Below are 16,067 nucleotides of genomic sequence, written 5' to 3' on the forward strand. Positions count from 1 at the left end.
AGAAAGAATGTTATAACAAAATAAAAGTTTTACAAGTATATATATATATATATATATATATATATATATATATATATATAGAGAGAGAGAGAGAGAGAGAGAGAGAGAGAGAGATTGAAGAGATAGAGAATACGAGGTGTTTTTCTTTCGTACGATATTGTACGATCGAGTTACGAATAGGGCTTAAAGGTTTGTAAGCGTAATCGCATAAACGAGGCAGATCTGAGCGTGTGCGTTCAACGAATATATATCGTGATGCTTGCACGTGCACATCAACATCAGTCAACGATTCGTACGTGTACAATGTACAAACGCGAAACGACCAAGTTGTGGTCGAGAGGGACATCAGCCTGTCTCCGTCAATGAAATAGTTAGATCTGTCAGTGCCAACTATCGCCTCGTTCTCGGTGGAGCCTTTTACATTTTATCTATCGCGTTGCTCGATCGAGTCATTTTTTTAAAACGGTTCTTATACCGACCTTACTACATCCGTCGCGATAGCTTCTACTTGTCAAGAATAAAGGGAGAAAGTGCCGCGAATCTTGGGTCGGTTGTTACCATTTATCAAAATCATATAATATCCCGTTTTTTTTTAATCGCGTTGAACACGTATACCAACAAATGGATCGATCGACAAAATAAATCGAATCTATCTTCGTCTATCGGTGTTTCACATCTCCGTGTTGTTCTTTTGCGTTTCGTCGTTCTTATATTTGTACATTGCATACATACATATATATACATATATATATACACACATACATATATCACAGTCCGTTCTTTATTCTTCGTTTACTACTATTACCAATTATTATAAAACGGAAAAAGAAAAGGAAAAACAAGATGTAGGATAAAATTAAGCTTAGCTAACATTAAGAAAAATTAAATTGCTATATATCGGTTATCGAACTTTGTAATAGTTTTGTTAAGTTTGAATTTAAAATAGGAAAAAAAGAAAGAAAGAAAGAAAATATTATGTATTTAACATGTAAAAAAATTATAAAAGATATTTTTATCTGATCGCGCGCAAATGATTCTTGCTTTATGAAATCTTTTTTATCTTTTTTTCGTACGTATTTATCTGTTTTTTTTTTCATCTCGCCGTACACACACATATATATATATACAACTGTGCATAAGTATACATTAATTACAAAATACCAAAAACCAATTATACCTCTTCTTTGTTACGAGATGTAGCAAAAAACGAGTATAGGGATAAAAGGAACGAAAGATTCTTGGCCTTCTACGATAAACGAAAGAAACGAGATCGAAAGCACGGTTCGCAGGTCACGGGAACCAAGTATCAAAACGTATGTTAAGTTATTGCTCCTCATGGTCGAACTTAAACACGTGGAGTAATTTATCAATTTGTGAATATGTTACGGAAGTGCTTCGTACTCGCGCGCCGTTAACGTTAAACGGCAATGTTTGCAAATCCTGATGCACGAATATCACACGTCTCGTTTGATTTCCTATTGTGCATAATTTCTATTTTTCACACTCGTTATTTTATTTTGTTTTATTTACAATTAATGTGTCTTTACTTTTCATTTTACTTTACTCATTCAAGTATTCTCTCTCCTCATAGTGTGATTTTGATCGTCGATTTATATACATAAACGCATTGCACAATCTGTCGAGTATTATTTATCATACCCAAGAATTTAATTCGCATACACGTATCGCATATCCGTAGAAACTCGATGTTAACAACAAGATAGTTTAGATTTTAAAAGATACATATATTATATACGCGGGTATAAAACAACGGAAAAAGAAAAAAAAACGACACGTCAAACTTGTACGTATATTTACCTCCACGTGATATTACAACATAATATAACAATCGCGATAATATTTTCATTATCCAACTATTTCTACTTCTTTTATCTATTTTCTTTTTCTCCTATCTTCTTTCCAATGTAAATCATTATTAATTCGCTCATTTGCCCGCTTGTCTCTTATTATTTCAATAATAATCAAGATAGATACCCATTTAAATATAATTTTTATCGAAAATTTAATTATAACACATTTCTATCTATCTTATTCATTCTATTTTCTATTTACTATTTTTATTCGTACACGTGTACGAATATTCAAATATTTATCAGACGAAACAGTCATATCATTATAATTAATTTCACATTCTTCGTTTATTCTTGCGTATAAATTATGCAAATTTGACAGTTCTTTTTCAACAATTATTCGTTTACGTACACATGCCATGTATATACATTTCTGAGATGTCAATATCGACGTCAATATATGTGTATATAAGTACATATAAGTAATTTATAATATATAATTTATTGCATAATAAGATGCAAAGAGCCAATTATTACAGGTATCAAAAATGATTCGTTCTATTAGCGTGGATCGAAAGAAGAAATGATAATTGGGATTAAACGATGAATGAGAAAAATCTTTGCGTCACAAAGTGCAGGAAACTCTCGATTCAGTTATAACACGGTGAGTTGCGATACTCGTGAGTCGAAACTCAATGTCAAAGTGAAACGCTCGATTTGTGGACGACCGACTATCAGAGGTCTTACATAATCGATCTTTTAGGAAATATATAGATAAAAAAATACATAGTAATGATAAAAATATATAATAATAATACACATGCGCGCGCGCGCAAAATACTTATATATATTATAAATATAAACGTTATCGTAATTAAGTTAATATAATAAAAGTAAATAATAAATAAATATTGCAAGTATACACAGATTCTATATATGCAGATAATAAAGCTAAAATTAACGATAATGATAAAACGATAAATACAAAACGAGCAATTTTTAACAAATGTATTATCGCTCGACCGATCGGTACTACACATTACTTTTATGTTTCGCGTATAAATAATGGATATCGATTCGTATAAGATTTAACGTGTAAATGAAATTGTAAAATTCGATTTTCCGTCAAATGTAAAAAAACAAATTCGACGTTTCGTTTTCTTTGACAATTTATGCGTTCGATTTTTTTTACAACAACAACGAACAATTTAAAATAATAATCTCCATTAGACCATTGGTTCAATTCGATCATGATTAATTAATTAATCAATTACACCGAAATATCGAATGTTGAGTGTAAAATTAGATTTAAAATGGATTGATGTAGCAATTCTTAGTAAGAAAGTCGATAAAACGAAGTAACGAGGCAGAAGTGAGAGAGGCCGTATATACGATATTTAAAAAGATCGTAGCTAAACGAAGAAATAATCCAATAATTAATCAGACGTAAATAGTAGGTACGTTACGTGAACGAATAATAACGAAATAACAGATAATATTTAAATAATAGGAATGAGGAATAACATGAAGGATTAACAGAGAAAGATAGATGCGAAAGACAGGGGCGATAGGTAGATAGGTTGGGTAGTTAGACGGTTAGGCAAGAAAACGGAAAGATATAGAGTTAGGTAGGCGAGGAAAAGCAGACGGTAAGGTAGGCGAGCAATCAAGGTTTACTTCGTCGACTGACGATCGATAAATTCGCGCTTGCTCCGTTTAGCGTATGTTCCCGGTAAAAGTCCTAAGCGAGTTTTAAGGAGACAAACGTGATGCATGATCGAGATCAGTCGCGATGTAACCATAGTGTGAAACGGCCTCGCATCAGGCCACCAGCCTTACACCACCAAATGCGTGACGACGGTTGATTTTTCTTTTTTATCAGAATCAACACAGTTTTGAGAACATTGAAAATCAGGTTTTTCGGGTCTATGAATCTGGTCAAGATTCGATACATCATCGAGGATTCCCTTACGAAGATAAAGGTAACTTTTTTTCTGTATTCAACAAAAATTTTTTCCCTCCTCAATCCTAATATCTTTTACGTAAACGGCAGGGACGCTAATCGACATCCTATAATTGGCAAAATACATGTTAAAATTGTTCACTCTCTTTCTCTCTTTCTATATCTCTCTCATACACACGCACGCTCGCGCGCGCGCTCCTGCACGAATATACATACACGTTTCCTATTCCTTCCTATTTTTTTTATATTTTTTTCGAAATCGTTATCGAACACGAAAAACAAACATTCGATATAACGCGATCATATCGCGAAAAAATTTTGAAAAAAAAAAACTGTTTTACGTTATATGGAAAGTACGTATAAATGATAATTTGCATAAAGCGACAATTAACGTTCAATTTTCATTTATTTTCGACTCGATCTTTTAAAAAAGTAAAATCGTTTAAAAAAAAAAATATAAAAAAAATAGAAAAGAAAAATATCGCAAATGAAACGTAACAATCATCGAAACTCGAGGATCAATATCGTCTTACGTACCATCGTATTTTTGCGTGGTATAATGTGAACGAAATATAAATTGATTCGATAAAAAGATCAGTTCTTTTTTTTTTCTTTCCTTTTTTCTTTTTTTTTTTTTCTTGAAACGCTAACTTTTTTTTTAACGCTAAATGACTAATAATAACAAAAAAATGTACGGACATATGTATGTACGTAAACGAGAACATGAAAAATCACGGAAGATACGAATTTTAATTAAAAAAGAAGGAAAAGGGTGAGATAATGAAATGAAGAGTAACGGGTGACGATCGAACGATTGAGAAATATTTGAATTACGAATAAACTATCGTGGAAATCGAAATTCGAAATTTGGCGCTTGTTCGATATGCGATATTAAAAGTGAATGCGTTTTAATTTTCGATGAGCCTTACAATGTAGTTTGGAGCGAATCAGACTAGAGATATCGTTCCTCGCTGATTACGTAATTTGCTCGATTCTTGTCCTGAAATACAACTACACGAGCGAACATTTAGACAAGCGTTATCATTCTCAAAGGAGAATGGCTATATATCGGTGGCAGCGAATCGCACGGGATCCTCAGTAGAAGATGATAGAGGACCAGGTGCATCAACATCCGGTACGATTACCTCCCGACAAAAACGCCCATATCGATGTTACATCCAAATTTGAAAAGTACGTTCAACAATTATTACACGATAATTATTTCATCATATATTTCAATTTTCCACGCATGCACGCGCTCAACTTTTTCACATGATTCATCAAGATACAATTTTCTTGGGTTTTTTTCCGCAACGAGATTGAAAATACCTTTACATGTATCTATCGGTGCGCGAAATATCCATGTTACGAACACTCGCATACTCGACGTATATATATATCGCGTTATACGATGTATACTTTATGATTTACCATAATTAATTTTCTGTTCGACAGTGATCAATGCAAAGAACCTTTACTTTCCGAAAAGCAAATTTGCCACAGGATAACGTCGGAGGATGCTCGTTCGACCACTGGCTCGGAATCAACGATCGTAAACACAACGATCATGGGCACGAGTTTGGGCACAGGCACGACTACGGTGACGGTGACGGGTATGGGGGGAGGAACGGGGACGAACGCATGGATGGACACGGTTGTTGGGGTTGACACCGTCACCGATCCCAACGACAAATCCGGGGAACAAGACCGCGTCGATGTGCCTATATTCGACGAGGGAACCACCGATAGCGGCCGTCTTCCCGATCTTGTCGCTCAGAGTAAAATATACGGTGTAAACGAAGATGAACCTCTCGAATCGTATTTGGCGATCACCATTCAAGTTTTCATACCGTTTCTTATCGCCGGCCTTGGCATGGTGGGGGCAGGATTAGTTTTAGACTTGGTTCAAGTATGAATCTCTTCTCTTCGTTTTCGTTCAATTTAGATTTTTCCTCTCTTCCTCCTTCTTACTTTCGATCGATATTACATCTATTATGTGTATATCATTAACCATCGTCCATCCACGTTACATCTTATTCTTACGTTACTCTCTTATCTTATTCTTATTCCTCACAGCATTGGGTCGTGTTCGAGAAAGTGAGCGAACTCATCATTCTAGTCCCAGCGTTATTGGGTTTGAAAGGAAATTTAGAAATGACTCTTGCATCCCGTCTTTCGACTCAAGCGAATCTCGGCCATATGGACACGCCGAAACAACAATGGTACATGATCGTTGGAAATCTCGTCTTGATTCAAGTGAGTCGGATTCAAATTCTATTTTTACTTTTTCCCTTCATTTTTAAATCCGTGAATATGTAAATATTGTTTTTTTCTTTTTTTTTTCCCCCCCCCTCTTTTCCCCGAAATATTTTTATCGTTACTCGCCGTGAAAATTATTCGTCAAATCAGATGTTTTCTACCGACAAGACGTGATTCACAGCTAGCTTATCATTGGCGTCACGATTTTATTTGATTACGCACACTTACTTACACACATTAAACGCGTGAACGGTAAACGACCTTCGAGAGTCAACGTGATGTTTATCATCGCGCTCTTTTACCTGATCGAATACTGGAGATGTGATATGATGATGTTGATGATACTTATCACGAAAATGCATATTCATTTCTACAATTTTTTTCTACAATTATCGAAAAGTTTTTCCGGAAAAAAAATCTCGTCGAGTTCAACGGATTCCCGATATCGATACCGAATGGATATCAATGTATATCGATGGATTTTCATGGATTTTCCTTTTCCTTATATTCCCGATGATCGAACGTTTATCATTTTCAATCATTATTTCCGCTCGGTATGACCGTTTGTGTAAAGAAAATCAGTTCGTGTTGGCAGTGCCAGGCGATAGTGGTTGGATTTCTCGGCTCTGTGGTGGCAATCGTAATGGGAGCATCTCGAAACGGTACCATCTCGTTCGATCATGCATATCTATTGTGCGCGAGCAGTTTGGTTACCGCATCCCTGGCTTCGTTCGTCCTTGGATTGATAACTGCAGGTGTGATCGTTTTCTCCCGACATTGTCACATTAATCCGGACAACGTCGCGACACCGATCGCAGCCAGTCTCGGAGATATCACCTCTTTGGCTTTACTCTCGTGGATATCTACCATTCTTTACGAATCAATAAATAAACAAGATTGGGTCGCACCCCTCGTGATCGCTTGCTACATCCTGATTACACCTCTCTGGGTATGGATCGCCAAGAGAAACAAATACACAAACGATGTCCTTTACTCTGGATGGACTCCTGTCATGATCGCTATGCTGATCAGCAGGTGAGTACCGATTCATATGTGTATATCTTTTCATTTCGTTTCGTTTCGTTTCGTTTCGTTTCGTTTCGTTCGTTTCGTCTCGTTTTGTCTCGTTTCGTCTCGTTTTGTCTCGTTTCGTCTCGTCTCGTTTCGTTTCGTTTCGTTCCATTTCGTTTCGTTCCGTTCCGTTCCGTTCCGTTTCATTTCGTATCGTTCCGTTCCGTTCCGTTCCGTTTCGTTTCGTTTCGTTTCGTTTGATTTCGTTTCACGAATGTCGAGAATAAAAGAACGGATAAAAAGAAGGCACGAACCGAGTACATATTAAAAGTGAACACGAACGACCGCTATTGTTGACCAAACAGTTGCGGTGGTCTGATACTCGAATTCATGGTCTCGCGATTCGAAAACTTGACCGTTTTCCAACCGGTGATCAACGGCGTCGGTGGAAATTTGGTAGCTGTACAAGCAAGCAGAATATCGACAGCCCTTCACAAACAAGCCGAACTGGGAACTCTTCTAATTCCACCTGGTCACACGCATCCCGTTATCTTTATTACACCTATCGCTAACTTTTTTGGCAAAGGTAAAAAGCAAAATTTATTTCACTTGAGTCCACCAATTTCTTCTTTTTATCCATTATCTTTCAACGATTAATTCCATTTCTTTTTCTTCCAGGTATGCACGCGAGAACAACCAGAGTTCTAATGGCAATGGTTATACCAGGCCACATAATTTTCATTTATCTAATTAATTATATGAAGGATGGCAACACTTCACTAACGCCTCTCTTCGTTTTTGTTTACTTGTGCGCCGCCATGCTCCAAGTTGCCGCTCTCCTGTACATTGCGTACATAATGATACATTGGATGTGGAAACGAAAAATCGATCCAGACAATTCGGCGATTCCATATTTAACAGCGATGGGAGATTTATTAGGCATCAGTTTATTAGCGATCGCTTTTCAATTTCTTTACCTTGTTGGAGATCAAGATTTCGATCGAACGATCCCTCCCTAAAAATTATCTACATACGTATACTTGCATTCTGCAAATATTTCCCCGATTCTTTTTTTTTCCAATAACATCCTATCATCGTTATCGTTATTGCTATCGCCAATGTTGTCGCTGTCATAGTTTTTATAATTATTATACATATATCGCCGTTAATAATAGATATATGGTGCCATATTTTCTCTTTCTTCTCACGAGCAAAATTTAAAAATAATTATTTTGTCAGCATATCTGAAAAGATAATATATTTTTCTTAGAAGAAGCAATACGTGCAATTCGAATTCAAAATCAATGTTAAAATAAAGTCGTACTTTTGCCAAAAAATATAAATATATATATATATATATATATATACAGAGGAAAGACAAAAATATATATTATATTGTATTATATTTTCGTGATAATTAATTAAACATGAATATTCTTTCGTTAAAAACCGTTTTTTTATATTATACGATAATTATTTTATTATTTTATTATTTCACATCAAATCGTCGAAAGAATAAAAATTTCATTATGATTAAATTGACTATACATAAATCTATACAAAATCTTAGACGCAATGTCTAATATTTCTTATAAATAATTTTTTCAAATCGATGTCGAATCGGTATCGTTGAAAAAAGTATAATTAGGGACAGAGTAATGGAAAAAGAAAAGGCACCTCATAATCGAGAAATATGATATGATTCGTTACGTTGATACGATTTATATACGTGTCTTTGAATAGTTGCCTTCGAATACCATGATAATTATTATTATCGAATCACACATACAAAGCAAGCTATTTTTCAACATTTTCGCTTAATTTGCAATATCTATTCGCTTATTAGCACAATTTCCATCACACGACAAAGTCAATCGGGGTGCTTCCATATTTGGAAATTGTTATGTTGCTATAATAATTACACAACCCGCGAATATAGTCCACATAATTCCGCGAATCTTCCACCAAAGGTAGCCTATTATCGATTATATTTTAAAATATATTTTCACTACGTACACATATACGTATATACAAATGATTCGACATTATATTCGAAATCTTCTTTAGAATTGTGTCGATGCATATATACGTATGTAGCTACTTATGTATGTTGAAACACGTACGATGCAACACGTACTTCTTTATCTTTTTTTTTCTTTTTACTCGAATACGCGAATGCGATAAAATGCCTAAAATTTGAGAAACATTCAATGTAAGAATCAGTAGAAATACAAAATACCAAAGATTAGGATATAAATACATATATCTTGACAATAATGTTTGTTTCGAAGGAGACAGATAAACTATTTTTTACCCAACACGAATGAAAAATGTAAACGCTTCCTTTTACACACATACTCATAAACATAAATTCATCGATCGTCGTTTCGTTTTAAGACAATTCGAAGGAAGATATCTCATCGTTTCATCAATATATTTCGAATATATTATTCAAGATTTCCTAATGAGATACATATACATATTTGAATAGTAAATATGTATATGTATCAATGATTTAAACATGAATTATTTTCCTTCGAATTACTTGCGATTCTTCGAATTGCAATTTGAACGAGAAAATGAGAAGAGATAAAAATAATTTACAAGAGGGGGAGAGAGAGAGAGAGAGAGAGAGAGAGAGAGAGAGAGAGAGAGAGAGAGAGAGAAAGCAGACAAAATAATCTTGGATACAGTAAATTTAAAAAGTAAAAGTTAATGATGATTATTTTTCAATACGGTGCTAAAATGAGAAAAAGAGTCCGTTTATGACAGCAAAACGTAGCTGCGAGCTATTTATATACGAACCATAGATGCAAATAACGAAATAAGCTCGCTTATTCACGTCATGGTACCTGTTATACGTCAAAGTATACGCATTCTAAAATGTCTAGTTCAATCGAACGAATCGAGTAAAAAAATTGTTGATCGATTGTGTTTCAACGGTAAAGTTGAAATCAAGATGCCATGTTGGTACAAAACGATTGAACGCACATTTGAATGAAACATCGATGTAGTTTTATATAATAAAATTGGATCGAAAAAAAAATCAAATATATTTTTTATTAACCGTGTACATATTATTTATTATTATTTATTCTATTTATATTCTCTCTTTTATTTATTTAATCATCGGTTACCTATCCTAAAATAAATATTTAATATTTATTTTGTTAATAAAACAAAATTAATTTATTTTATAATTTCATTTTTGTTAAAAAAATATTAACGAAGAAGAAAATATTTGAACACGTACAAAATATTCAAGTTCGTTTATTGCAAGACTTTTAATCTCCAAAAATAAGTTTACATCTTGTATAGTTTCGAAGAGAACTAAGAAAAGAGATACAACATAGATCATTCATATATTGTTCTATTTACATTTCGAACGATTCAAAAATCAAAGCGCAATAATAACGAAATCTTATAAAAGTACGAATTACATACGACCAAAAGAATAAACTTGTACTATCGTAAAACTGTAAATGTAATTCAAAGGTGAGTTGTGATTGTGATAATAATCGATTCCACAATTTATCTGACATATGTATATCACATTTATACATAAAAAACTATAATACAATTCATACAATAGTTAGAAAAAAAGAAAACGATTATCATCGTTTAATAATCCGTAAAATCATAAGCTATACACGATTCAGTCTGACATCATCTATTGTAATTTTGCTTCCTCCTTTGCTTTCCAAAGTATTAATTCCATACAAGCGATGGCATCCTCTTTACTATCGTGTCCACCAACTGTAATGTTGTTAAAAGATTAATCGGAATTGTTGACTTTATTCCATCATAAATTATAACTATAAAAAAATAATTATAAAATATAAAGAAAAAAAATCATGAAAAAAATTAACTATATACTTCCAATAAAAATAAAAAATAAATAATTTTTCAACTAACCATCATTTTGAATAAGCTTTCTTAAATATTCCGAACAAAGATTCTTCAATGCTCTCTTCTGTGGATATCCATTTTTATGTGGAAACATCACGCTTGTATCGACCACAGTTCCATGCAAGAGTCTTAAAGCTTTGAAATCGCTTTCTAAACTATGACCGACTAATATAGTTTTCTCAGAAAACATTGTCAGCAGTGTCGCTTGAACATCTAATAACGTTGTTGTAACATTTTTCATATTTTCTTCCGTAATACCAGAAAATCTGCACATACGATTCCACGCATAATATTGTTATTTTCTTAGAAAAAGATTAAAAAATAATAAATAAATAAATAAATATAAGTACCATGCGCGAGCACCACACACACATACGCACGCACGCACACACATAATATATATATATATATATATACTTTATTTAAAGGAAAAAAAGAAAAAAAAGGGGTAACAGGGAAAAAGGGAAAGAAAAGAAAAAATTGTAATATTTTTTTTACCTTGTGTTATAATCTATTATAGGATTTTGCGGATTGACTAACGTTTCATATACTACATTGCAATCCTCGTCGATAACTGTTATCCTGGTTAGTTCCAGTCCTTGAGTAGTATAACACATTTCACAATCAAGCGCATATACTCCTTGTTCTTCGATCGGTGTATCTTAACAATAATAACAATAAGAATAATAATAACGAAAAACAAGAAATAGAAAAAAAAAGGCATAGAAAATATAAATATATAGTTCAATATAGAAAAAGAAAAAAAGAGAGATAAGAAAAAAAAATAAATATTTAAGAATTACTTTTTGGCAAAGTTTTCACATAACCACGAAGATTTTCATAATCTGTATAATCCCAAACGTGTGTTTTTGCATCGCAACAACCAGTTGCAGAACCATATTGTTGACAACAACTATATTTGCTTTCACCTCTGATTGTGAATTTTCTGCCCCAATGATATATACAATTCTGTGGTTGTAAAGCAAATCCTTGTTTATCGATTATGTAAGTTTGACCGCATCGACTACAAATTCTTTCATTAGGCACTTTTGACAGAACACTTTGATTTCGCGAATTGGTTACATAAACTTTGGCACGGCCCTGTAATTTAAAGAATATTTAACATTAAAAAATAAATAAACTCGATAAATTTTATTAAATTTTATTATATTTACCTTCTGACCATCGGGATGTGAACGAGGAAATCCGTTATCTCGAAGTTGTTGTTCCGTCATTATCCATTTTTTTAACATACTATATAGAATTGCACCTCTAAATTCCATAACAGATTTTTTTGTCTTAAGAACACTCCAGGAACCTTTAACTTTCCCAGCAAGTATTACTTCGTGAGACATCGTACTGCTACTCGGCATTGTTGTTGCATTATTATCCACAGATGAATTTTGATCAACTTCTTTTCTCAATCTATGAGCAGCAAGCATGCAAGAATTTTTATAAACAGCTAGCGCTTTACATCTTTCGTGACAAGCGTATTCTTCTTTGACTGCACGTTGAGCTGCATCCTCAGAATTTGTGTAAATTAACACGCATACGTCATGCATCATATTCACGTAATACTGACGAACATTTAAAGGAAATTTTTGCGTGGTTACTTGCAACGGTTCAGGACGTATTAATTGAGGAATCTGAAAGATAATTAACATATCAACAATCATAATAAAATATCATGTCCTAATAATTAATCTTAAAATATTTAATACAGACCACTTGTGGAACATGAGCAATACGTATACCACTCTTCGCCGTTTGCGCAGCTGTTTTATTATCCGTTATTTTTGCATCTCCCAATTTTCCTACACAATTTTCCGTCACCTTTTTCTTTTCTATCGCTAGAGATTTAGCATACGGTACATGAGCAATTCGGACACGACCTATTATAAATATTATAAAAAAAAAAAAAAAAAAAATAAATCTCGTATAGATAACCAATTAATTAATATAATGTTTATTTATAATATTCAAAATATTTTCGTATATTTTCCCAAAAAAATTATTATATTACCATTTCCATTTAATTTTAAATCATTGTTGCTCGTTATCCCTATCGTTTCAGGACAAATTCGGCGCACATCCTTAGAAATATTATTGCTCGCGGTAATAGGTTTTTCTGTTACAGTATCTCGTATTAAACGCCACCTTTCATACATTTTTTGTTGCGGATTTATCAATTTTCTTGCCTGTTGATTAATTCCAATTTGTCTGGTAACACACGCGGCAGCTGAAGGGTGCGCCACTCTTTTTCTGCCAATCTCTTCTTTTTGTTCCTTTTCGTTCTCGTGGAATGCCGATAATTCTTTCGATGGCTCTATTTCTTTTGACCGTTCAGGTACTTGATATTCCTTGTAACACAAATAAATATATTCTTCGATATTATTCTTCAATTTTTAGAGAATCTCGATAAGATCAATTTTTAATGTGCATACCTGAAATATTTTTAAACATTCTTCTTGTACATCATGATCCGAATCAGATGTACTGAAAGTTACATCAATATCGTTATCGATGATACTTTGATGATCCTCGTTCTCTTCATCACTATTATTCATCGAATTCAGACGGGCATTTTCTATCGAATTTACAGATTTGTGAATTGAATTTATTTCTTCTTTATTTCGTTCATGTACGTGCAATTTCTCGATTATCGTATCATTCGACTTACGATCTATTTTCGAATGCTTGTAACTTTTATTATTTTTATTTTTAACATGTTCTTCTCTTTTCTCAGAAGAATAGCCATGACGTTTCTCAGATCCATGATGGTCCCTTCTATCATTTTTCGTCTTATGTTTGCTTTCTTTATTTTTGTCTTTCTCCTGATGCTTATATTTATTCTTATCTTTATCATATTTCTTATCTCTTGATCCTTTGCTTTTATGTCTTATATGATTCTTACTTTTACTTTTACTACACGAGTTGGAATGAGTTTTTTTACTCGATTCATACTTATCCTTATATTTTTTACGAGATGTATTCTGATCCTTTTGATTTTCACTTTTATTTTTATCCCTGCTCTTATATTCCTTATCATTTTCAAAAGTATCTTTATTCGAATTTACTTCTGATACATTCCCTTTGTCAGACTGCAAAGATTTTTTCGAATTTTCTTTATTTGGAAATCTATCTCGATTCAAAATGTTACTATATGTATTTTCATTATTGCAATTATTATCATTAATTGACTTTGAATAATGTGCATCTATTTTCTGATTATTTTTCAAATAATCGGATTTTTCAGTATCACGATACGAATCAATTTGTTCTATGTCTATGGAATCAATTTGTGCAGTATTGGTTTTATTTGTATCATTGTGACTATGATTTTCGACATTATCGCGATTATTTTCTTCTTCATCGTCAGAAAATTTCGGTTCAATATTTATAGAAGATTTATTATCTTGAGACACTTTGTCAGATTGTACATCAGAAATCGATTTAGTAGACGATTTAGTAAATACTTCGTCCATCATATCAAGCTCAGTTTCAAAATGATCAAACGCAGATTCGTTTAATCCATCGACAGATTTTAATGGAGCTTTTACTTTTTTTGGAACATATTCTTCTCTTCTCTTCTTACATTTTGGATAATAAGTTTCCCTGAGTTTAAATAAATACTCGTTCGAACTACCATCCTTGCAAGAATTTAACGAAGCTGAATCCGATTTACATGTAGGTATGTAACTTTGCATAGTATCTCGAGATTCAGGACTGATTATCATAGTAGGTTTGTATTTAATTTCAACATTTTGAGATTCCATAGACTCGTTACCTATATTTAACCAAGGCTTAACTCCATCTGGAGAACATTTACGCTTTACAGCAACTTTACTTTTTCTCGTTGGCATATAAGATACTATTGGTATATGACGTTTCTTTAATTCCGCAATCGGTGTTGGATTATAAACGCATGGAAGTTGCATATTAACAGATGCTGGTGTATCTGTTCTTTCTTCCATCATATCGGCTGTAACATTATTTATCGTACCAGTTGACCCAGAAGTTAACGTTGAGTCTAATCCTTCGACTACCTGAGAAACAACATTCTGGCAAGAAAATTTATTATCTATATCTGTGTAAAATTTCGATTAGTTAAGATGTTTTTTGACAATTTTTTGTAATTTTTGTTGTAAAATTCCAAATAAAAATCAAATATTACCATTGTAGCACTTTTGGACTCTTCAACTTGACCCGTGGAACGGTTTTCCACCGCCTCGATCGCCTCCGTGGTGATTCCAACATCTTCTAAAATAATAATCGAAACTTTTTTCTTTTTTTGATATCTTTTATGAAAAAAATTCTAATATTCGAATGAAAATAAATTTGTTGAAAAATAAAGTACATTAAATATCAAACAACAACATGATTTACCTCGTTTCGAATGTTTGAAATGACAATAAGGTCTATCGCACGTTCCACTTTCATAAAATGGACAGTTAATAGCTTTAAAATAACCAGTCGAAGGCAACATAACTATTTCATCGTATCTTATACCTTCGATCGCTCATTCTTTCATCAAAAAATATCGTATAATGTCACATAAAAACGCTGATTTTTAAACAAAAATAAATTTTCTAAACTTCTTTTATAGATCAAACATTATTCTCTTTTACATTTAGTTACATTTAGTATGTTTGGCCATTATCCAAAAGAAATGTATACATTTTTACAAAACGCATTGAAAATATGAAACTCGAAGCGAATTAAATCCCGAGAACCGAGGTTATGTACAATTGACTTATGTACATTTCCCTATTCGCGATTTGTTTATAAGTATTCGTCTCCTCCCCCCAACCAATCTTTCATTCAGATCTTATTCTTTCCCCCATTTAACCATTTCCCGTTATTTTACATTTCTGTAGTAACTTTGTAAGTATTCCATACTCGTCATTTTACTAAGAGGAGAAGAAAAAATTAAAATCCCTAGTTGATTTCGTATTTCATAATTTATTCTTTTGGTTTTTTTTTTGCTATACATACAGAATAAAAATAATCAATAATAATTGTTTATAAATATATATATATATATTGTTATATAATAATATAATAATATTGCTATAACAATTATTAATAATAATTTTATTTTTCCTATAAAAATA

At 32.7% G+C, this 16,067-nt stretch overlaps 2 protein-coding genes across 12 annotated transcripts; one reads left to right on the forward strand and one right to left on the reverse strand.

Annotated features, from left to right (window-relative positions):
* The first annotated feature begins 142 nt into the window (after positions 1-142).
* On the forward strand, positions 143-10,090 carry LOC410803 (solute carrier family 41 member 1). 10 transcript variants are annotated; one of them, XM_016918110.2, is made up of 10 exons: positions 143-546; positions 1,201-1,313; positions 2,351-2,475; positions 3,694-3,793; positions 4,828-4,965; positions 5,230-5,683; positions 5,851-6,030; positions 6,608-7,068; positions 7,410-7,630; positions 7,723-10,090. In XM_016918110.2, the coding sequence occupies exons 5-10, from the start codon at positions 4,880-4,882 to the stop codon at positions 8,061-8,063; spliced, it is 1,743 nt and encodes a 580-aa protein (XP_016773599.1). In that variant the 5' UTR covers positions 143-546; positions 1,201-1,313; positions 2,351-2,475; positions 3,694-3,793; positions 4,828-4,879; the 3' UTR covers positions 8,064-10,090. The 10 variants fall into 10 exon arrangements, with proteins under 10 accessions (XP_016773599.1, XP_016773602.1, XP_016773603.1 ...); XM_016918109.2 differs by lacking the exon at positions 143-546 and adding an exon at positions 1,592-1,804 and having other exon boundaries at positions 553-1,313; XM_016918113.2 differs by lacking the exon at positions 1,201-1,313.
* Positions 10,091-10,313: 223 nt separating this feature from the next.
* Positions 10,314-15,863, reverse strand: LOC408656 (RNA exonuclease 1 homolog). Of its 2 annotated transcripts, none has more exons than XM_006568704.3 (10): positions 15,340-15,863; positions 15,128-15,213; positions 13,398-14,999; positions 12,977-13,313; positions 12,679-12,845; positions 12,129-12,599; positions 11,757-12,054; positions 11,452-11,614; positions 10,960-11,219; positions 10,314-10,800 (listed from the first exon to the last, which is right to left on the reverse strand). In XM_006568704.3, the coding sequence occupies exons 1-10, from the start codon at positions 15,437-15,439 to the stop codon at positions 10,715-10,717; spliced, it is 3,570 nt and encodes a 1,189-aa protein (XP_006568767.2). In that variant the 5' UTR covers positions 15,440-15,863; the 3' UTR covers positions 10,314-10,714. The 2 variants fall into 2 exon arrangements, with proteins under 2 accessions (XP_006568767.2, XP_392195.5); XM_392195.6 differs by having other exon boundaries at positions 13,398-15,014.
* Between the last annotated feature and the right edge of the window lie 204 nt (positions 15,864-16,067).

Source organism: Apis mellifera, linkage group LG2, assembly GCF_003254395.2.
Source record: "Apis mellifera strain DH4 linkage group LG2, Amel_HAv3.1, whole genome shotgun sequence".
NCBI lineage: Eukaryota > Metazoa > Arthropoda > Insecta > Hymenoptera > Apidae > Apis > Apis mellifera.